The 24,254-nt window shown below is 39.1% G+C and overlaps 1 protein-coding gene across 1 annotated transcript in view; it reads left to right on the forward strand.

Annotated features, from left to right (window-relative positions):
• LOC146616384 (ephrin type-A receptor 6-like) overlaps positions 1–24,254 on the forward strand; it is a 196,143-nt gene that overhangs the window by 159,424 nt on the left and 12,465 nt on the right. Inside the window, exons 6-11 of the mRNA XM_085374051.1 lie at positions 6,029–6,153; positions 6,506–6,668; positions 8,734–8,842; positions 20,824–20,894; positions 22,581–22,706; positions 23,399–23,584. Of these exons, the coding sequence (XP_085230177.1) occupies positions 6,029–6,153; positions 6,506–6,668; positions 8,734–8,842; positions 20,824–20,894; positions 22,581–22,706; positions 23,399–23,584 (780 nt within the window). The remainder of the gene's footprint in view (positions 1–6,028; positions 6,154–6,505; positions 6,669–8,733; positions 8,843–20,823; positions 20,895–22,580; positions 22,707–23,398; positions 23,585–24,254) is intronic.

Here is a 24,254-nt window from a genome sequence, read left to right on the forward strand (position 1 = left end):
GGCCTGGTAAATGGCCTGCATTTGTATAGCGCTTTACTCAGTCCCTAAGGACCCCAAAGCACTTTACACTACATTCTTTCATTCACCCATTCACACACACATTCACACACTGGCAATGGCAAGCTACATTGTAGCCACAGCTGCCCCGGGGCGCACTGACAGAGGCGAGGCTGCCGAACACTGGCGCCACCGGGCCCTCTGACCACCACCAGTAGGCAAATATGGGGTTAGTATCTTGCCCAAGGATATTTGGCATGCAGCCAGGAGGCAGCCTGGGATCAAACCACCGACCTTCTGATTAGTGGCTGACCTGCTCTGCCACCTGAGCTACAGCCACCCCAAAAACTGTAAACTTTACTTTATATTTTTACATGCCATTTGTGGGAGCATTTCAAGTTGCTATACATCAATACAACTGATATAGCCCAAATTTTAATAATATGTAATGTATGCATTAAGTCTATAGTAACTACATAAATTGCAAAAAAGTGCAATAAACTACAAAAAAATTGAAAATCGTTTTTGTTTTTTTACATATATTTCTACTTAGAGAAATTTAAGAGGTTTATCCCTCAAAACTTTAAATACAAAAAAGTTGCAAAAGTATTTTACAAGAACAGGAAGTTTATCTTGAGTGTCTAGTTTTATTTTTGAGATACACCAATTTTTATATACTGCAGAAAAAACCAAAATAAATCCTATAATGCAAATTTGCAAAGAAAACAGCATTTGCATCAAAATAAACTTTCTAAAGCAGTGCAATTTGAGTTCTAAGCATCCCAGAAACTATTCAGAAAAGCATGAAGTCAAACATGACTTTTAAAAACACCAGGATAGGTTTATAAAGCCCCAAAAGTAAAAACCTACAGTTTCCGCGAAATGACGTCACCTCCGGTTTTGGGCAAGTAATGGCAGTCATGCGATAGTTCGCGCTGACGTCAATGTAGGAAGTGTTATGAACAGCTGCAAAGCTTGTTTCTGGATTATTATGTTTTTGTTGCTGCAAGTGCTTTTTATGCAATTTTTGCAAAGCTATATGTGGAAGGAAACCGTGACCTAGGACAAGCTGATGGCATAAAATGTAAGTTCAACTCCTCCAGTTTCATTTGCAAAATACAAATTATGCTAACTTACATGGTTCCGGTGACCGGTTCTACAGGGATTTTACCTCCTAGGACCTGGTCCACATATGTGTACATGGCATTTTGGGTTATTTAGACCAAAATACTCAATTTTGCTCTATAAGGGCCTGATATCCACTTACGAGGACATTATACTGCTATTTTTTTGTATTGAAATTTTATATGAATATCCTCATATCTGGCTCTCATTTTTCTTAGAAACAAAAATGAGGTGGGGAAAAAAAATCTGGTAATTCTTTGTGTTTACATTCATCAGGTCCCAATATGCCCAAATATCAAAGAGAGATTAAAAATGCATGCCATGAAATTTCTTTTCTTTTTTTGCTGGGAGTTGTCAACCCTATTAGTTAGGTATATGCAGTGTTGGGAAGGTTACTTTTAAAATGTATTCCATTACAGATTACAGAATACATGCCCCAAAATGTATTCTGTAACGTATTCCGTTACGTTACTCAATGAGAGTAAGGTATTCTGAATACTTTGGATTACTTAATATATTATCATGCTTTTTACAACTACGTGAATGTACTATTGCTATGATTTATTACTATTACTGAAGGTCCGCGGCTCCAAACCATAGTAAAGGGACCTTTGGCTAATATGTCGGGTTCCGTGTGGGCCCATAGCCGAAAAATAGCTTTACTTTGTTGTGTGGGTCAACTTTGCTTGCGAGAGACAGAGAGAGGCGTTAAAAGGCTGCTCCAACGGAACTTATTGTTTCGGAGGAAAACACGAACACAGCGTACAGTCCAGTCTTAATAGCTCACTTACAACTGGGTTCCTCTGGCACTCTTCTTGCCTGCAGTGGTTATTATTATATTTACATGCTTCCAGCTCCCGTTTCTGCTCGATGATAACTCATACTTTTCCACTCGCCTTTTTCTCCCTCCTGGCGCTCACAGACACATAATGGGTATGGCAGTCCATTCTCCCTGCAACACGGACTACACTTCCCATCAGGCTACATTCTTTAGAGCTATGCCTGTAGCATTCTGCCTATTAGCTTAGCACAACAACAACAAAAAGGCGCTCTCTCACCCAGGAAACACGCAGAGAGAGAGCGTCACCCTGTAACCATGGCAACCGTAACGCTGCCACCAGGAACAACAGAACATAGCTGTCAAACAAAACCCAAACAGTCCTGACCCGCTACAATATGAAACAGGAAAGTACCGCCGTGTAATCCATTTATTTCAACAAAGTAACTGTATTCTAAATACCACCTTTTTAAACGGTAACTGTAACGGAATACAGGGAGTGCAGAATTATTAGGCAAATGAGTATTTTGTCCACATCATCCTCTTCATGCATGTTGTCTTACTCCAAGCTATATAGGCTCGAAAGCCTACTACCAATTAAGCATATTAGGTGATGTGCTTAATGAGAAGGGGTGTGGTCTAATGACATCAACACCCTATATCAGGTGTGCATAATTATTAGGCAACGTCCTTTCCTTTGGCAAAATGGGTCAAAAGAAGGACTTGACAGGCTCAGAAAAGTCAAAAATAGTGAGATATCTTGCAGAGGGATGCAGCAGTCTCAAAATTGCAAAGCTCCTGAAGCGTGATCATCGAACAATCAAGCGTTTCATTCAAAATAGTCAACAGGGTCGCAAGAAGCGTGTGGAAAAACCAAGGCGCAAAATAACTGCCCATGAATTGACAAAAGTCAAGCGTGCAGCTGCCAAGATGCCACTTGCCACCAGTTTGGCCATATTTCAGAGCTGCAACATCACTGGAGTGCCCAAAAGCACAAGGTGTGCAATACTCAGAGACATGGCCAAGGTAAGAAAGGCTGAAAGACGACCACCACTGAACAAGACACACAAGCTGAAACGTCAAGACTGGGCCAAGAAATATCTCAAGACTGATTTTTCTAAGGTTTTATGGACTGATGAAATGAGAGTGAGTCTTGATGGGCCAGATGGATTGGCCCGTGGCTGGATTGGTAAAGGGCAGAGAGCTCCAGTCCGACTCAGACGCCAGCAAGGTGGAGGTGGAGTACTGGTTTGGGCTGGTATCATCAAAGATGAGCTTGTGGGGCCTTTTCGGGTTGAGGATGGAGTCAAGCTCAACTCCCAGTCCTACTGCCAGTTTCTGGAAGACACCTTCTTCAAGCAGTGGTACAGGAAGAAGTCTGCATCCTTCAAGAAAAACATGATTTTCATGCAGGACAATGCTCCATCACACGCGTCCAAGTACTCCACAGCGTGGCTGACAAGAAAGGGTATAAAAGAAGAAAAACTAATGACATGGCCACCTTGTTCACCTGATCTGAACCCCATTGAGAACCTGTGGTCCATCATCAAATGTGAGATTTACAAGGAGGGAAAACAGTACACCTCTCTGAACAGTGTCTGGGAGGCTGTGGTTGCTGCTGCACGCAATGTTGATGGTGAACAGATCAAAACACTGACAGAATCCATGGATGGCAGGCTTTTGAGTGTCCTTGCAAAGAAAGGTGGCTATATTGGTCGCTGATTTGTTTTTGTTTTGTTTTTGAATGTCAGAAATGTATATTTGTGAATGTGGAGATGTTATATTGGTTTCACTGGTAAAAATAAATAATTGAAATGGGTATATATTTGTTTTTTGTTAAGTTGCCTAATAATTATGCACAGTAATAGTCACCTGCACACACAGATATCCCCCTAAAATAGCTAAAACTAAAAACAAACTAAAAACTACTTCCAAAAACATTCAGCTTTGATATTAATGAGTTTTTTGGGTTAATTGAGAACATGGTTGTTGTTCAATAATAAAATTATTCCTCAAAAATACAACTTGCCTAATAATTCTGCACTCCCTGTACAGTTACTCATATTTTGTATTTTAAATACGTAACGGCGGTACATGTATTCCGTTACTCCCCAACACTGGGTATATGTAATTATAAATTAGGTTGTTTTATATTTTTGCTAAGTACTATTTAGAATACCAGAATAGGGAATGTGGTGTAGGTTTAAGTTTATTATAAAGGCTTTATGCCTTTTCCTATAATACCATGGTGGGCTGGTGACTAGTTGTTGGTTGTTTTTTTTTGTTTGTTTTTTTGGGGGGTGGTGCCAGCCCATAAACATTTATTTCTGCTCTCTCAGTGTTATGAGATGGGAGCAGACCCTTGGAGTCAGCCTTTGGTGGCCATTCAAGGAACTGTAGTGTTTATCACCTCTGATGGTTGCTGAGTCTGTGAGTGTGGCTGTATCCCAATTCAGGGTCTGCAGCCTTAAAGTACGCAGCCTCAACGATCCTCAAGGGCCGCGTACTCAAAGACCGCTAAGGCCGGAAGTGCGAGGCTTGTGAAATGGGACGGTCTAGCCTCCGTTGCGCTGTCCAGGTTGCCTAGCAACCATAATACTAACAACTGGAAACGTGTCATACAGCTTTGATTGACAGAAATGAAGGAGAAAATCTTTTGTTCATTTGTTTGTTTGTTTCTACATGAGCTTTGATCATTCCCTGATTAAGCTCAGCTATTGAACGGCGTATATTTTAAAGTAAAGGCTTTAAAACCAAGTTAGTACAAACGTCACTAATGTCACATAACTTTGCCGACATGTGGCCAACAGTAATGTTTAATGTTCTTCGTTATTAAACATTTGCACATAAATAAGTGACATTATATTCAGTACTTACTTAAAGTTTACTCTTCGGGCGCCCCTCATCCGCCGTTTTTTTTTCGGCAAAATTATCCACACCCACCGCTGCGCTATGCATTCTGGGATATGTTGGGCCACGAAGTCTACACTGCCACAAGCTTAAAAATTCAGGGAAATGAAGGACGCATTTCAGGGCCGCATTTCGAGCAGCCTTTGAATTGGGACAGTCTTCGGCGCGCCGCTGTGACGTAAAGGGGATACAGCCTGTGTTTTGTTCTCGTCCTTGCCTTAGGTACTGCCCTGTTCAGCTGACTCCATTCAGTAATTAGGCCTAGGAGTAGTTAAGGTCAGGATGGGAGCACCTGAGTATCAGAGTGTTACTCTCTTTACTGTCTGAGCTGTGTGCTTGTGATTGTTTACTGCTCAGTGGAGCAGAGAGTGTTTTGATCATTTAACATTTTTGACCTATTATTCTTTTGACTAACTTCTAGGTTTTTGTAGTATTTCTTCCTTTAAGGCAGCTAAAGTGCCTTATACACTTAATTATTAATTAAAGAAATTAAGCTCTTTTTCAGTTTTTGCCTTGTTTACTTTTTCACTCCGGATGTGTTCACTGTTACTTCCCCAGTTCCCCAAGATTTTCTAGGGAATGTGACAGTTCTTTGATGTTTCAGCGAGATTCTTGTTTACTGGAATAAACTACAGCTGTTGCTGATGTGAATCAGTACTTTTAAAAGTATGGGCTCCCGAAAAACAAAACTTTTGTGTACTTACTCTGTGCATTACTTACTTATTTCTGGTGTAGTCCATTATGATTTCAGTCATTAGTTCGGTGTATGAATAAACAATCCAGGTGAGAACAAAAACACAGTAAAGACATCAAGAATACCTCAATGGTCTGCTTAATTCTATTGTTTGTTTAGCTGATTCTTTAATTCTTTAATGTGATTTTATGGCTATAGATAATACAGTCTATAAAATCGTATGTAATTCTGGCTAAATAGCTCTCAAATATACCACACAAAGAGACCGCACAGAAAACAAAATTCTAGATTGGACTGTTAGAAATACAGACTTATTGGAGGGGAATGGTGATTCATGTGAAAGAGTAAGCTTGCTAATTAAATTATTTTCTGCTGCTGAGTCTTGGCACATTGCACTTCATAGTTACACACTCTTTGTGCACTTTGTGTACAATAGCATGTAGTGTCTTCAGCAGCAGTTTCTCAACAATGCCAAGAGGGTAAACATACTGAAAATGATACCTGTCTGTGTGTTTGCAAACCAGGTCCGTCTCTGGTCGGGGCTTTAAAGAAGGACTGGGCTTCTCCAAACAGCATTGCACTCTCCTGGCAGCAACCTGAACAGACAGCACTCCCGATCATTGATTACGAGGTCAAATATTATGAGAAGGTACTAAAATACTCAGCATATGATTCAAAGGGCAGATATATCACTTCTCAAGAGGAATATGTCATGTTTCCGGTGAATTATTAAGCTCACAACATTAATTTAACAAGAAAAGGCAACTTTGTAGAACATCTCAGCAGTACAAATGTGTCATACGAATGATTTACTGCCTGTAATATTTGTTCCTAAAAGTGATCAAAAGAGCTTACAAGCTCTCCATCACTACAATGTGGCTGGAAGGTAGTATTTGTCACTGCTTGAAAAAATATCAATGACAAATGTATCTTTTAAAACTTGGTCAAAATATTCTCCGCAATGCTGAGACTTTTGATCATCCCTCTGTTCTGCCCCACAGGAACACGAGCTGCTGAGCTACTCATCGACACGCACCAAAGCCCCCAGTGTGATTGTCTCGGGTTTAAAACCAGCAACTTGGTACGTCTTCAGCGTGCGCACCCGAACAGCTGCCGGATACAGCTCCTACTCTCCTAAATATGAATACGAAACTACAGGAGACTGTAAGTACCTCAGACAATCTACAGTACTTATTTGTTGTACTGCAGTAAGGCCAAAAAATAGGGTTTTTTCATGACAATAATAATTTGTCATTCAGTCTGAGAAAATCAGGTTTAATATTGAAAAATATATTTTCAACTCTAAATAATGTGTTGTTTTTGCTCATCTTCAAGACGGTAAGTCGGCGATTCAAGATGCTAGTTGCAACCAGCAGCTCAGGTTCAAGTGTAGTTCATGTAGCCTCAAGCAGCACCTAAGGCAGCCTACATCAGAGGCGCCACAGCAAATAATAAACCTGGATGTGAGACCACCTTCAAGTTTCCACACATAACACCACCACTTTCATATCTCACAGCTACTAATTAGAAGTCGCCTGGTTCCCAATTAGGCACAGTTATATCTATCGGAAATGTTGGTGTCAGAAGTACAGTTTTTATTTGTCAGTTCAGTACAACAACATGAGCATTTTTTGTTGTTGCTTTATAAATATATTATATTCTTTTCCCCTCCAATCAGCCTGTAGTTACAGTTATTATAGTTCCAGGTCAAGTTTGATTTTTGTGTTTAAACGTGGAATAACGTGGCTTCATTTTTCAAAATGACAGTGATCCCAAACACAGGGCCACTACACCTGGATAGAAAACACACGATGGAGTAGACATGGATTTAACTACAATGTGAACATTTGGCATCTCTGCAGTGTGAATTTCATATAGGTTGAAACCACAACCCCTGAATGCCTAAAAGGTCAGAATGTCACTTGCAACGGCGATCGAAAAACTGAATACAATCAACAGGGGAGTCTGACAAAACAGCCTTGATGTTTGGTGTACTCTGAATCAATGTTTTCTCCCAGTGTGTATGTGTGAGTAGGTGCTTTATTGCAAGTCTACTCATAAAATACAAAGGTCCAGATGCCCTTTTATGTTGGGTCAGGTATTGTTGAGGGGTGATTTGGCTTCATAGTGGCCCTCTCCCTTCCAAAGCTGCAGAGCTTTGCTTTATCTGTGGATCAGAGAGTGCTTGGCCAAGCCTTTGTACTGCCTGGCCTTTTATCTGAAAGAAAAAAAAAAGCAGTTTTGGCCCCTGTCGCTTTCTCCTTCTGTGTCAGTCTGTCTGTCTGCCTGTCAGTTACTGTCACCGCAATAGGTTTTCCATCCGTCTGTGTATCTGTCTGTCACTTCTGTCATCCCTTTCCTCACCTTGCATTTTTCATCCCCTCCTCTGCCACCCCTCTCTCCCTGTGCACACCTCATTACAGCAGCATCAGTCCAACACATCTGTTTAGTTAGTGATGTGAAGCTTAGGACTAGGAAAATTGCCTTGTGTCATGTGACCACTTTCACTCTACCATCCCCTAAATAGACTGTAATTATTTTTATCAACCAAAACACACATATTCTCGACAACCTCCGTTCACATATGTGCTCTTGGCTCTATTCACACACACGCACTTAATGTATTAACCCACATGAGGCTCGCTCTTTGGGCTAGCGACCACGCACCCAGATCTCCAATTCATATTCATTAAGCATGAAATATTATAGAAATAAGTTTGGTAATAGCAATCATCTTTCAATTATCTGGGATTCGTTAGCCTTGTGACAAGACACAGAAAAGGGAAAATCATGAATATCAAATGGGTCCAATTTAACCAAATGTTCATGGACTAAATCACAATTTCATGAATGAATAATATTAATTAAACAGCAGCAGGCAAATGAATCATTCCCGTGTGAAAGTTAACTGAGGGTTTTCTTGCATTATGAAGAGCAGATCAAACATGTCTCCTAATATCTACCTATCAAGAGAGCTTACATGGTCTATGCATACTACACTGATGATAAGAAATAATGAAGATGATGTTGAATGATTGTTTTGCTGAAATCCTCTCACTTCCCTCTGATTTGTCCATGTTTATTTTTATCTTTTTTAAGTGCTCTTACTCCGCTTTCCATGTTTCTAACATGATGATGTTATTTTACTCTTCCCCACATAATGTCTCTGCCCAGCTACATATTTTCCTTCTCATCTCATTTTCTTTCCTACTATTTCTTTTACCTTCAGCCTCCAACATGGCTTCTGATCAAGGCCAGGTGTTAGTGATCGTCACAGCAGCGGTTGGTGGTTTTACTCTTCTTGTCATCCTCACTCTCTTCCTCCTCATCACTGGAAGGTAAGATGGATATACTTATCCTGGTTTTACTCAGAGTGAATATTTCACTGCATGGTTAGTTTCAACTGACATCCACTCTTGTCTGTGCATTAAGTGGAAATATCACTTTAGTTGGGTGGTGTTGTCTGTGCTTCAAAGGTAGATATGGTAATCACATAATTCATTCTTCCTATTGGTTAGATTATTTGGTTTCATTGTGCAGATATCAGTGCAGTGTAGAAGCCCCAAAAGACGTTCGTGTAAAGTTTTGCAGCAACAATGTCCACGGTGGCAAGTGGGGAGTTTTGATAAGTGCGCTGACCAAAGTCATGGTTTGTGCCCTATTTATCCGTCATATATATTTAATAGACTACAATTTGTTCATGTAAATAGAGAGTCCTCTTTACACACTAAGGTTAATTATGGAGTTCCACAGGGTTCTGTGCTAGGACCAATTCTGTTTGTCTAATATTCAAATTTGTTTAATGATTTGAAACATTTAGGTGCAAAAACATTTTCACATCTTTGATATTTTTATATGTTGATGCGCAGAGCCCTAAGTGATCTGAACATTTACAAAATGTCATCTCAGGCTTCAGGCTACAGGATTCAGCCTACAAATAGTTAAGGAGGAGGAATATTTCACTTGTTACCGTTAGTGAAGTATGTCGAAAGGTAACCAGGCGTCTTTAACAGCAGACAATTTGGCTTGTCATGACAGGAAAAGTACAAGTGCAGCTAATACTGTTAGGGACGGCTCTGATCCATTTAAGTATGACTGTAATGATTCATTTAAGTATGACTGTAATGATCCATTTAAGTATAACTGTAAGCTTCAAAATTCCTTACAGTAATGTATGTGCTCAATATTTCCACAGGGCATTGGCACAGCCTTTCACTACATTTGCTTCAGCAATTACCTTTGGACACAGAATACCACTAAAACCCAGGGAAGGGAAGGACATATCAACGAATTATAGGGTTATATATCGTTTGTGCGCACTTATTTTAAGAACAAAATGTGAATTTGTGTAGAAGGTTTTGCCTTTATAGTGATTTAAATAATTAAGCAATTTTTAGTTTCAATTATGTATTAAATTGATAATGAGGAGTTTTTGAACAAACTAAATTTCTAATCAGTTTTGCCAATTTATCACATTACATTAGGTAACCTAATAATTCAATCAAAGCACCAAATATATTTGAGGAAAAAGAAACACAGACAGACACACATGCAAAGGAAGAAGGAAAAAAGGTAAATCATTAGTCTGCCCTAACGTTAAAGATGCACATTCAAGTATACTATGTGGGCAGATGCACAGGTGTGTAACTCTGCAAGACAGAAAAGAAAAGCAACAACACTTTCAAGACTCTATTTCAGAAGCTAGATTTGGAAGCTAAATAATTTTCAGTTTCACTATGAAGATACTGATCAAAAAAAATAAGTAGAATTGCTCACAAAAAGTGAAATATTCAACATCACAAATTAATCTTCTGTTTGCAATATATTTAATATTGATGTTGATTTCGCAAACATTTATGGAAACCATTTTTAAAAAGGAGTTTTGCGTCTTTTGATAATATTTATAGTAATCCAACAATACGAACCTGTGGTTCCATTCACATGCAAATGACAACAATATAATAGCTCCTGGTAGTAAAACAATGGATTGATCTCCATTGATACAAATTAATTAAATCAAATAAAGAACAGATCAAGACAGCTATCATTTTTCTAAGAAATAATCTTTGGTAACACACAGAGTCTGGATAATTTACAACACCCACAGAGTTCTAAAGACAAATACCAAAATTTGGATTTGGATTTAAAACATCTACAACATTGATGACCTGTTTTGTCCAAAATAGGAGGTGGAAATGAAGCAAGCTAAGCAAGAGTGCATTATTAAGATTCTGACACCTTGACAGCAAAATAACTGTTTAAAAAATGTATTTTTGTATTTTAGTTTTAAAGATGGTGAAGATTTTCTCAGTCACATTTGCTGGTAGCAGTGATATAGGCTCCCAGATTGAATTATTAAGACACGCTGTCCGATCAGATTGGAAATCAAAAGTGTTCACAGTCAGACTGAATTGAAGTAAAAGGCGGACTGTCATAGAGGGAGGAAGATGAGATATCATTTAAAATATGCCGAACAACACACATCGTCAGAATATCTCTGCAGAGAGACATTGATACTGTTCCAGTGGGTTATCTGTGTGAAAAATCACAGAAATAACAAATGCAAAAATACAGGTATAAAGAGAAGTACAATGTTTCTAAGGCTGCAAATCTCATCTTTTGCACCTTGTTTTTTTATGCATTTGTCACCAATTGCCTGATAAACTGATTATCTTTCACACAATTACACAGTTTTTAATATGTAAAGATGCATTTGACTGTTTCTCTTAAGTAGACTGATACTTTTTATATAACACCTTTCTACTCTAGCTAAATAAACAAAGTACTTCTAACTAAAAGTCTCATTCACAAGTGCTGTATTCAATGCCTTAAGCACTTCCCTACTATGACAGGCACAAAGTGGATGCAATATCTTGGCCAATGATCCTTCATTACATAAACTAGAAAACCCGAGGATCGAACCACCAACATTTCCATTTGTAGACAACCAACCGGCTTGGTGGGCTGTGGTTCACAACTCAGACACTCCTGAGCCAAAGCACCCCAAGCCTACAGGGACTGGTATTAATGGGCACTTTTCCATTCAAGTAATATAACATGAGCCACACCTATACTTAGCTTTCTAGATCAGCAGAGATCTGGTGTGCGGAGGGTGTGAGCCATAACACCCTGAGCATATGTAGTGTAAATGTATACTACAATATACCTCTCACATTACTGCAACTGACTAGTGTCCCACCAAGAAGGCATTTGACATTAGGAAGGATTTGGGTTCAGTGGACAAAAATGTCTGTTCCATATAAAGTGTTTGATGTCTTTGGACGCGAGCTCAATCAAAATACTCCAAGTTAATGATTTTCATCAAAGATTTCCCGCAATTCCTTTTAATGGGGCTGACAATGAATTAGATACCTGGCGTTATTGGTCTCCGGATATCCAAGTGATTTATTTATTTTTGAAAAATAAATGACACGTGTGGGTATAGCGGTGGTGTGCAGGGTCTTTATGTTTGAGATTAAGTAACCCCTCAGGACCCAATAGTATGTGACCCAATAGTTTATGAAGATTTAACAAAGTGCAAAGACAAAACAAAACACACACCATAATTGCTTAATTCACTCAGCACTGACTCAGAAGTCAATGTGAGCGGATTTAACATGCAGGTGGTGTTTTTAGTTTCCTTAACATTATTGTCCTTAGCTTCTACCCAGCTTTAGAAGCACATGCTTTAAATGCCTTTAAAGCCTCTGGATGGAATGTGTGGACCCAGGACGTTTTTATTATCTAAACCTGACCTTTGACCTGATATTTTCTAATGCATTTCTCAATCTCTTACACTCATAGTTTCATCAGAAAGCTTTAATTCAGATCAAAGACATGGACGTGTTTCCGCTGTGCTTCAAATTCATTTTGACTGGGAAAAATTATTGGAACTTTTAGAAACTGCAACTTGTACTTGAACTCTTCATCCCGGTTGCCAGAGGACTGCAACCATGAACTTCACAGATATTATTTTATATTTTCTTTTTTTTATGTTAGATGTGCAGTGAACACCTTTATTGTTGGTTTCATTTAAATGCAAAAGTCCGCAAAGTCCAAGTTTAACAGCTGACATTTAAAGCATATTTTGGATTTTGGTAGTTCTATGTGATCTATGTTTGTAGGAGGGTACTTTGTTTAAGATGGCACGCACAAACTAGGTGCAAGAGTTTTTGAATTGTAGTACAAGAAGACTTTTTTTTACCTGAATTTGTCTAATAGCAGTCACAACAGCAGTTGGAGTGTTTTTTGACTCCATCACAAGCTATCATATCTGCAGTCCCGCTGCCCTGTGTAGGAGGAACTTTCACTCTCTTTCAGTTTCAAAAAAGCTCCAAATGTACTTCAGCTGCCTGGAAAAGATGGGAGCTTTCAGTCATACGCCTCTCATAGATGTAAGGTTGTAGAGGACTTGCTGTATGATGACTGTTTAACACCTGGCTGGCCTAAAAGCTTACTAAATTTACATCTATGTTTGCTTTCTGCTTATGCTAGATTTGAAGAGTGGGAGCTTCTATGAGAATGAAGGTGTCATGATTACACAGATGTAGCCTAGTTGAAGAGTTTTGCACTACACTGCTGCAATGTTTTTTAATCATTTTCTTCATATTTTCTTTAATCCATCCTTCCTTTTGTGCCCTTTGTAGCCTCTGCAGCAGAGCGGTGCACTGCAGTGAGGTGACTGTGAGGGATGTTAGGGTAAGAGAGGAGTGGTTTGAATTACACTGATGCTTTGATTAGGGCTCTAAGCAAGGTTGTTTTACTGAGGTGTGTGGGTGGGTAAAGTGCTTTTGAATATGCGTGTGTGAATATGTACTCTAACAATGTTCGACAGGGCAGAGAACAGTGGAAGAAGCCAAGGTCTTTGTGTGTGATAGCCGGTATTGTGTGTGTGTGTGTGGCCTCCTTACAACATGAAAGCCGGTGAGACAGAAGGATAGGCGGATAAAGGGGATCAGAGGACAGGACTGGAAAAGACTGATAAAGGCACATGCCACGATTTCTTTAATGAACAGCTTGACCTCATCAGCAGAGGTCAACAGTAGCTTTCCAAATCCCCTTCTTGTCCTCTCTGCCACTGTTACAGTTATCTGCTCTGTCTATCAGTGTCCAGGATCCCACAGACTTCACTTAGCCGAAACCCAGTCTGGCAACCGGTGGCTCACAGCCCTCTGACACCTGCTCTAATCTGGCAACCCGGATTATGTTAAGTCTTCAAAGAGAAGAAGGCTCATATGTGATCACATGAACCCACACACACTTGCGGAAGCAAGCGCCAACACTTTCTCCTCTACTGCACTGTCTGCGTTTTCACCCCAAACTTATTCAGTCACAGCCTGCATTATCCTTTCAGTTAGCCTGGCCTCTCTGTCATTCTGGGGAGGTTGTTTTTGTTGATTAGAATAGTTACTGAGGCAGCACCTCTACCTCACATCACATTTCATACAGAAAAAATGTATTATTAAAAAAAGAAGAAGAAGTCTCCTGCATAATTCATGTGGCTGCTGATCCAGCTGAAGCTGTGGAGAAAAAAAAAAGCCAGCCATGAGGAAGACATCAACTTCTCCTGTTTCTTAAAACTGCAATAATCAATAATGTTATTCAAACAATTTATCATGTCTGTCTGCTACAAATTGGTGTCACGTGGAATCAACATAGGCCTACAGAATATCTGACTGCAGCTCCTGTCTGCTAGCCAAATAAAGTTTTTTTTGTTCTTGATGTTTCCTCAGTTCAATACGTAGCAGTGTGAACTTGATTTGTATTTCATATGGCTGTATATACATACAGTAATACTGGATAGGAGCAAGTATAGGATAAGTGTGACCACCTCTGTTAAAGCAGTCGATTTGACAGTTTGCAGGTCTGGAGCATTCAGGTGTGTAGTAACACAATGCCCCAGTCTTCCCAAGAGTTGACATCTCAGCACATTCAACCCAAGGTCAGATCAGACCGTGTAATGCTCAAAGTAACTGCAAAAAAGCTAAGAGCTACATCTGTCAGATTGCAGAAATATTTGACAGTACAATTAGAAAAAGACTGAATAAGTTTGACGTGGTTGGAAGTGTCGCTAGGAGAAAGCTTTCTTTAAATTGAGCGTGGTGGCACTGCAGCTTAGGTTTAAAAAGTTGCATCTGAACAAGCCCATATGGAAAAGATATATATATAAATCTTATAAAGTTTGTATCTGTCTTGTGTGAAACTTGTATGAAAAGCATATAAGTGTGAAAACAGATATAAGATCCCTTGAAAAATTATATAATGAAACTTGTATGTTTTGGATACTTACTAAAACAATGTATGAAAGTAATGCGAAAGTGGTCACTTTCATGAGTAAATCATGTAAGCCTTATATGATTTACTCATGAAAGTGGCCACTTTCATGAGTAATCACATATAAGTTTTTACTATTTCTTTTCCGTATGGGAGTACAGATGAGACCAAAGTGGAAATGTCTGCCATCCAGTGCCACAACTGGTGGAAACACATCATGTAAGGACAAACGTTTCATACCAGTTATTAAGCACGGTGTTGGAGAGGTGATGGTTTGGGCTTGTTTTGCAGCCACAGTATATGAGCACCTTGCAGTCAACCATGAACTTTCACTCTGTACCAAATATTCTAGAGCCAAATATGACATAATCTCTTCAACAGTTAAAGCAAATCTACAACAGCGTGGCTGAGGAAAAAATCATTTACAGTGTTGCAAAGTTGAAATGCTGTGGTGGAGCTGTGCATCCACAAATGGGCCCACAAACCTTAATGAAGTGATGCAACTAAATAAGAGTGGGTCAAAATTCCATCGCAATGATGTGTGAGACTGATAAAATCATACACAAAACCCTTACATACGTTATTCCTGCTAAAGGTGGTTGGTTCTACAAACCATTGAATCATGGAGTGTACTTGTTTTTTTTATTTTTTTGTAGCATAAAATCTTGTGAAAACATCAAAGACAGCTACCATATACTGTATATACCAAAATGTTTCTGGTCAACTGAAAGATATCAGATATTATTTTTATTTATTTAGTTATTAATTTATTTTGTAGCTTTTACTGGCCCCTGCAAAAATGTATTGGTAGTTTGATTCTATAGCACGTGATTTTTGCATTCAGTATGAATGTTATTCTTAAAGATTTATCAGGACAACAAGGATAGTATATATAAAGTCAAACAAATGAGCCAAAAGAGGATAGAGACAGTAAAGAAATTCCTTAGAGGTGATCTTTTAAAGAAGTTCATCTGATTTAATGTTGCAGGTTTAAATGTTAGTCGTTTTTTACAGCCTTAATAGACTTTCGCAAATTTCTAGCGATAACTAATTTTTTTTTTCCCCTGAGTTTTACCTCTGTATTTTTGGCAATTATTTTTATTATTCATTATTCTATATAAGCGTTTGTTTAATTGATCTGTGTCACTTAAAATTCCTAAAAGCAGGATTTACTTTGTTCTCATTCCTGATGAATTTAAGTAATCAAGAAGTATTGTATATTTGTAATTTATCACTAGTCAATTTAGACAAGAAATATAGTATACTGTTGAGGACTGGGGCATGAATATCCAATGTGGCTCACCTTGGAAGGCTAAAACATACAAAGATACATTAAATATAGTAGCCTTTACTCAACATAGGCCTATGTTTTAAATTCTTTGCTTTTATTTTGGTCCATTTTTACTCAGGCAAAATTACCCAGTACTCCTTCCATCTCTCCCTTGATGTCTGTGTGGAACTAAATGGCTGCAGCTGTTTGTAATTACTGTCTTTCTATGACTTATTTATCAAACTCTTTGGTATATTAAGACTTTTGCCGCCTTTTGTTGTCTTGGGCATAATGGGGAAGTGATGACTATACTGCATAATAATAAGAATAGTACACAAACTTGAAGGAAAACCAGCTTATGAATCTGTTTATTCTTGTTATGTTAATAGTAGCGTGTGATTTTAGTTGTGTTGTATATATTTAAGCTCGAACAAGTCCCAGAGCAGTGGAAAAAAACCAAAAACATGCAGTTCCATCACATCCCGCTGGAATCAGGACAAGCTGCAGACCTCTGTCACTCACCACCACCAACTTCATCCCTCGTGGACCACAGTGGTGTGGAGGAGCAGGGCTGAGAGAGGCAGACAAGTCTACAGCAGTGACAGTGAAGCAAGGACTCTCCTCCGAAGTGACAGTGTGACTGTGAGAGCTCGCTGTTCCTGCTTCTGTTCTGTCTCTGTTGGGGGTTTGGGTCAAGTCTCTGGGCTCTGCTCTTCTACTTTGCTGCTTCTCATTTAAAGGATAACTATGGTGAATTTTCTGCCTCGCTCCGCAGAGGTATTTTTGCAGCACTGTTTGTCGCTTTGTTTGCTTTTCAGCGAGCTTTTGCAAAAGCTACCAGGATAAATTTACTGGAAGAAAAAAAGGATGAAAGTTGCATTTTGATGGTGATTTGAATTAGTATTAAAAAGAAGCAAAGAAAAAGGCAGAAAAATAAGGAAGATGAGCTTTCACAGTAGCCTTTTAGATTTGTAGATTTTTCTTATTGCTAGCAAATCCTTTGAAAAGACCAAACCCAACAATGAACTGATCTAACTAGCAAATGTCTTTGTAACAAAAGCCTGATGAAGCTCATTCATCATTTTCTTCATTTCAAAAATATACGGGGAAATATAAAAAATAAACAAATTCAGCTTTTCAAACATGCTCTTTGCTAATAAATATAACATCTGAATAAACACCAACCTTTTAATAAGCATGAGACTCTAGTTTTGTCACTTTTACTCTTCTTGCATGCTGCGTGACTGTAAGAAACAGGAGTTCTATATTCTAATAAATGATGAAATATGAGAAAATTTATTAGGGGATACACCAGCGGGACCAAGAGCCCCTCATGCATATGGCTATTAATTAAGCCCTCTACTGCAAGAGGTGTTTTAAAATTCATCAGTGATACATCCTCTGAGAGAACTCCAAGCACCTTTTAATTTTTTATATAACTATTTTTTACCTCACTGCTCCCCTCACACTGTGCCACCTCTCACGCAACCACGTGCTTCACAGGTAGCAGTGCCATGTTTAAATGAATCCATTACTCCGTTTTTAAATAACAGTGAGCCGTTTTAATGGCCGACGGTGCTTCGGCATAAGATGCTTCAGAAAAGGGATGATTTTACCCAAATTATTATATTCTCCCTTGGATATTTTTAAATTATAACTTTACAGATAGTTTTATGTAACTATTTAAATGTTAAAAAGTCAGTACTTCGACAGTTTGGATGCTGTTTTAATGGCTGTTCTGATGCTTTACTGCAGCCAACTTCAGTTGCTGCTTGTTTGTAGGTCTCTCTCCCTTCAGTTTTGTCTCGAGTGATTAAAAAGGATTCACTGTTTTACTGGGATGAAGTGACTGACTTGCCCGTTGAACGTGTTCTCCTCCATGCCATGCCTCCACTGTGAAATCCTGTCCAACCAGTTGAATCTGCCGTTAGTTGAATCTGAGCAGAGAGTATAGCCATGTACCCTTCAGATTTCATCCTGCTATTTCTATAAGCACTCAAATTATCAGTAACCACTAGGAACCTGGTTACATTGGTAGCCATGGACATGCCCATGGCATAGCATTGATGTTTTAATCTAATCTTGACTGTAACCAGCTCTTTGTATCTTGTTCTAAACCCTCTGTATTTCCATTCATGAAGGTACCGCTTGACTGCGGACTAGTCATCTTATGTGGTCTTTCAGGGCCTTTGGTTTTCAGTGCATTCTTTCTGAGAACGTTTCTGATGGTTCAGCACTAACTTCAGATCTTTTATCTGCCATGAAATGTAAGTAAATGGGCCTCATCTGGCCATCAAACTGAGCTACTAACTGAGGGCTGTGTATTAAAATTATTTCCTAAAAAGTTAATGCAGTTGTTTTATTACCCCACATTGAAATTCTGCCCTGCAATCATCTCTTGATTGTATGATTTCGAATCTGCTTTGGTGGTTTAAAGAGGCGAAAAATATTAAAAATCATGTCATTGTGCAAAGTCTTACAGAACTAACTCTAACCCCTTAATGACATTTTCATGCATTACATTGTTTTACTGGCAAGCCAAAGACATAATTCCCTCAGCAGCCATCTTTCAGTGCACCACAAAACTATTTTCTCTCAAGCATAGCTTTATAGCAAACCTTCTTTGTTACCAATTCATCATTTCACTCTCAGTGCCTCAATACCATGCAGTTTTTTCAAACCTGTCCATATGCAGCACTTTGCCATAAATATAACTCGGAAAAAGTTCCTTTGTGGTTTTTTTGGATTTTTGATTTCAGAGTAACATCCAAGTATCTATTTGGATAAAGTCATCTGTGGTCTTTTGCAGATGCTGTCATCTAATCTCTCAGCTTTTCAGACTTTCTTGGCAGCAGCTCTTTATCTGTTGTTGGCTGTCTCTCAGTCTGTCAGTGCCCAGATAAACTCTCCCACAAACACACTCACACACACAGGAGGACGAGAGAGATTTTACGTAGTTTTTTATTTCCAACAGTCGAATGTAGAGAAAACTTTAAATTTTCTTTGTTCCTTTTGGTTAAGGGTCATTGCGTGTAGTTCTCACTGAACAGATGTCACTTTTCTTTGCATTTTCTCACAAATTGTGAATTGCATGTGTGTCTCTTGCATTATATTTTTTAGCTGCAGAGCCAGTCCCCTGAATGAGATGAAACCACCTCCATCTTTATTTTATCAGCAGACAATCTAACCTAACTCAGAGCCAGACTACGTATGTCGCTGAACATTTATTTCAAATGATAAGCTGCAATGATGAAGCAATCTGGTGCTGTGGGGTTATTTTAGTTGGCAGCTGTATAAGCTAGAATTTTGCCTCATTGTGCTGGTGTTTGACCCCGCTCACTGCAGTGTTTTTAAACAGAAATGTTGAGGAGAGAGTCTAAAACTGATCATCTTTCAATCTCCGCATATGTTTGAGTATGTAGAGAGACAGGAACGATCATTTTAAGTTGTCAGTAATTGTTTGGGAATTTTTTGTTGTTTTTCGCTGCTTGAAAAAGTTGCACATAAGAACTCAAAACACCAACATTACGCACGGAGCTCCGTGACTTGTGTTGTTTATATCAAGCTGTTTTTGCAGACGCTTAACTGTGTATAAGGGCCAGACTGTGCAGCACATAACTTTATGGTGATTGTGACAAGTAGATAGGGATGTGTAATTCAGCATGATCCAGAGAGCACTATAAAATGATAACAATACCACAATCTATTTTGGGAGTAGCCTAAAGACATGAGAATTGGTTAGAGCAAGATTATGTAACAGCTGAAAGAAGCAAGCATCCCTTACTTAAACAAATGAAAAGTAATTGTGTTAGAGTAGCATGATCCTTTATCATCCTCGGAGAAGCATTTTAATGGTTTTATCAAAAAAGTAACACAAACAACAAATCCACACTTTTTGGTTTTCTACTTGTTGTCCAGTCATGATTTGTCAGGAACCCCATCTGATTAGATGTAATGTAATGCAAGGGATACCTCTTTGGCTTTATTTTCCCCACACAATGATAGCCTTATAACTTGGATTCCCAACATGAAGATATAAAAGGCCTACAAACAAAAGGGAGCAACTCATCTTGTTGTTTCCTTTTATTCTCGTTTATTTTTACTTTATTTTTTTTGATGCCATCTCTTCTGTTGCTGTTTACTTCTTAATATTCTTTAAATCAAACGATTGGTTAAAGCGTTAAGCCCAAAATCACGGTTTAGGTTCACATACAAGCTTTCAGTACGTAAGGCACGTTTAAAATGCAAATTTCTCTCCGTGGTTACCACGGTTACGGGTCATTGGTTATCAGGGTCAACCAATTGTGATGACACCAGCAGAGCGCTTTGTCAGGCTTTGAGGGAAAATTAAGGCAAAGAGGTACTCAAGCGTTACAGTGTAAAGATGCCATCGGTATGTGATAACATGGGAGAGAGAGATGGCCGCCAGTAGTTCCACTGACTAGTGTATTTACAAAGCACTCTGCAGCCATCTTGAAATGCATTCTGGGTATTTATCCAGGTTTCTTTTTTTTATTTTTTACTTTCATTTCAATGATCACCAGAACATGAAGACTGCATGTACAAATAAAACCTTTTTACCCTGAAGGCTAGACATCTGCCTTCATCTTTATTTTTGTGGAATTCACCCATAGGGATCAATTCAGGATTTATTTAATGACATGCCTCAAATGTCTCTGTAGTTAGTCCCAATACCCCCCACTATCCCAATAAAAGTCACATTATTGCTCATCTGATAAAGTTTTTACTCAATCAGTCATTCTCTGTGTTTTCCAGGTGTCAGTGGTACTTCAAGGCCAAGATGACCTCGGAGGATAAAAGAAGGGCGAATTATCAGAATGGGCACGGTAAATCAATCAAGCTGCCTCTCTCCTTTTCCTTTGTTTTCTATGCCTATTGCCTGACTTTGCAATGTCTGCTAAATAAGTTCTAAGTAAGGAACAAACTCTTTTTGAAGCTGGTTTTAACACTACTTGTGTCTGAATGACCAAATATTTGTCTAGAAAGTGACATGTTTAATTTAACGTGGTGCCAGTAAACAGGGAATAAATCTGAAGTGAGTCTGAGAGCCATAGTAGGGAGCTGAGAGCCACCTCTCTTCACTTTGCATTCAACATGCACCACGTACTTCTGTATGGATCATTTCCCATTTGTTCTTGTTCCTTTGCATATTGAATTTTGCACCGACTTCACCATGAGCTTTTACAGAATACAAAAATGCCTACCCGCTTTTGTCACGTGTATTTATTTAATAGAGCCACTAGCATGCTCTTTCATCTGTCTGTTTCTTCTTCTTTCCTTCATCTGTTGTCTTCCTTCTTATGTCCACTTAAGTTTCAATTAATATGAGCATGAGCTTTATGAGCTTTTTTATTATTTCATATTATTTTTTTCTTAATCTGGTTACACATGACAACTGCATCTCTGAGCTGTCAGCTTTTGCACTCCAGTACTTTTCTGTTGCTTTATATCTTTTATGCCCAACTTTTCATTCCTGACATGAAAATCACAAATTGAATTGAGAGCTGTGAAGTGAAAACTGGAGAGAGAGAGAGAGAGAGAGATTTGAAAGGGAGTTGAGCAGTAAAATGAAGACGATGGTGACAAGGTGAGGGAAATTTGCTAGAGGATAAACAAAAAAGGGAGACTCAAATGAAGATGAGGGTTGAAAGGTACAGAAAGAGAAGAGAAGACAAAGAGAAATGAGGACTGTTCAAAGAGGACGGTTGGATCGAGGCCACAGAGCTACAATCGGCTGTGAAATACAGTGCATATCTCCTGTGTCCTGTTTCAGCGGCACAGTGTGAGATGCTGAGCAGAAGCTGTGAAAGGGGAACCGGGTCCTTGGCATTTTGCTTGTGTCGATTCGTGCCTCTAAGACAACTCGTTGTTGTTTTTTTGTTTTGTGATACTCTATCGATCCCTGAAGGAGAAGCACAGCTTCTGTCTGGGAGCTCTCCGCTGGGAGGCGAGGGTCAGCGCCAGACCAGCAGCAGCTTGTTAAAGACTCGCTGACTTGCTCAAGGACACTTCGGCAGGGTGAAGGGTCGCTTTAAATAATGGCTAAAAGCCTGCCACGGTTAAAGGAGGGTTCGGTGCTCAGTGTGCTGCCCTGCGGGGATTTAGCCAAAGATTTGTGCTCGTTGTCTCATAGCTCGTAATAAATGGAAGTGGGAGGATGTGTTTGAAGCCATTTGTCTCGAGAGAGTTGAATTTGTTTATATAACATCCTATGATCCAGTGCTGATGGAATAATATAAAAAATAAAAACAATTTAGAGCTTTCTCCTATCGATTTATCTAAGATAGGTAGACTGTGTGAATGTGGGTTTGTCTGCTTTTTTACTATGTTTTTGTCGGCAGCTGGATATTTCAATCATTTCTTTCATTTTCTCTTTAGCGTATCTGTGTGTTTGCAAACTGTTTTCCATGCTTTCAGCGATAACACAAGGATGTTGGGTCCTGTGCAGTCAGAAAAACAAACTACATGTACGCCACTTCACTGTATTGATTACTCGCTGTGTTTGTCCACAGTCCCTTTCCCAGGAATAAAGACTTACGTGGATCCTGATACATACGAAGATCCCACGCAGGCTGTCCACGAATTCACCAAGGAGATCGACCCCTCCAGGATCCGCATTGAGAGGGTGATCGGAGCCGGTATGCTCACGCAGACGTGCACACACTCTTATACGCTTGCTCACTGACACAATGTTCTCCTGTGATCACAAGAGTATCATTTCATGTTGTTTTGGATAACAATAGTTTTAAATGTGTATATAAGATTATCAGTTTTTACCACTCTAAACGCCTCTCTCTTTCTCCTTTGTATATACTAAAGAGGATGCCTTTTTCATCTGCCAGCTTCTCCCTGTCATTTTCTTGACACACGCTGTTGGAATATTAAAACTTTAACAGGTTTAGAGAACAAAAGGAAATGTAAGAATAGACTTGAGGCTTTTTTAGAAGGTGAAAGAGAGAATGTTATGAAGTTAACCTAATCAGAGCAAAGCTAATAAGGCTGAAGTTTAAATGGGAACTCCAACACTGCCCCCAGGTGGTATGCTGCATTACCTGCTGATGCCGCGACACTTTCTGATATACATCGTATCGTGTTTATGTGTGTGTCTATGCGTATTTATATACTCATATGGCATTAAAAAAGTAAGTCTGCATTGCATAAATCATTAAATCTGGATAGACTTCATTTAAAGTTAGGTTTAGGCAAGTAGTCAGGAAGTGAAGATGCAAGTGAGTTTATTGAGCTCCGTGTGTGTGTGTGTGTGTGTGTGTGTGTGTGTGTGTGTGTGTGTGTGTGTGTGTGTGTGTGTGTGTGTGTGTGTGTTCTCCAGGTGAATTTGGAGAAGTGTGCAGCGGCCGTCTGAGAACACCAGGGAAGAAGGAGATTGCCGTGGCGATAAAGACACTAAAGGGAGGCTATGTTGAGCGTCAGAGGTGGGACTTCCTGCGTGAGGCATCTATCATGGGCCAGTTTGACCACCCTAACATCATCAGGCTGGAGGGCGTGGTCACAAAAAGTAAGGAGGATTGTGAGAGAGGTTGCTTACTTGAGGCAAATTCAAATCGCTCCAATGTACATGCAGTGTCACCTCTTCAGTACGTTCTTCTAATATAGTCTGAAACATAGTTGGCAGTGATTTATGGAGGAGCCTGTACACAACTGATGCCGCTGATGAAAAACTGTATTTTTAAGCTACGAGATAAATCTTTTCTTCATAACTCGCGTCGCTCCCCCATACTGCTGCTGCTTTGCTGTATTCACTGCCAACACACAAACTCAAACCCAGTCTACTGCTTCTTCTGCACATTCGAGCCTAATGAGTTTGGCGTTTTTCCATGTAGAATTAAAGAAAAGAACATTGCATCATATAAACATTTGAAACTCTGCTGCTATATTTTTATCAAAAAGAAAGAAGACCCCTCCCCCCCAACAGTTTGGCTGTCTGTTGTAGTCTGCGCAAAATCCTGAATTAACATTAAGCATTTTGCTTATAAAGCAATAAAGTTCCACCTTTGGGTTTTTGGTTGTTTTTTTCTTTGTTTGTTTTTTTATATGGTTGCTCTAAAAACAATCTTTAGGGCTGGAACAGACTTTTTCATACTGAGTAATTAGTCACCATGTGAAATGACTTTGCTCTGTTTATACGTGGCTCAATGTCACTATTTCTGCTTACTTATTGTGTAAAT

The sequence above is a fragment of the Diplotaxodon limnothrissa genome, linkage group LG16, assembly GCF_057381915.1.
Source record: "Diplotaxodon limnothrissa isolate DT_005_m linkage group LG16, D_limnothrissa_male_GT1.1, whole genome shotgun sequence".
NCBI lineage: Eukaryota > Metazoa > Chordata > Actinopteri > Cichliformes > Cichlidae > Diplotaxodon > Diplotaxodon limnothrissa.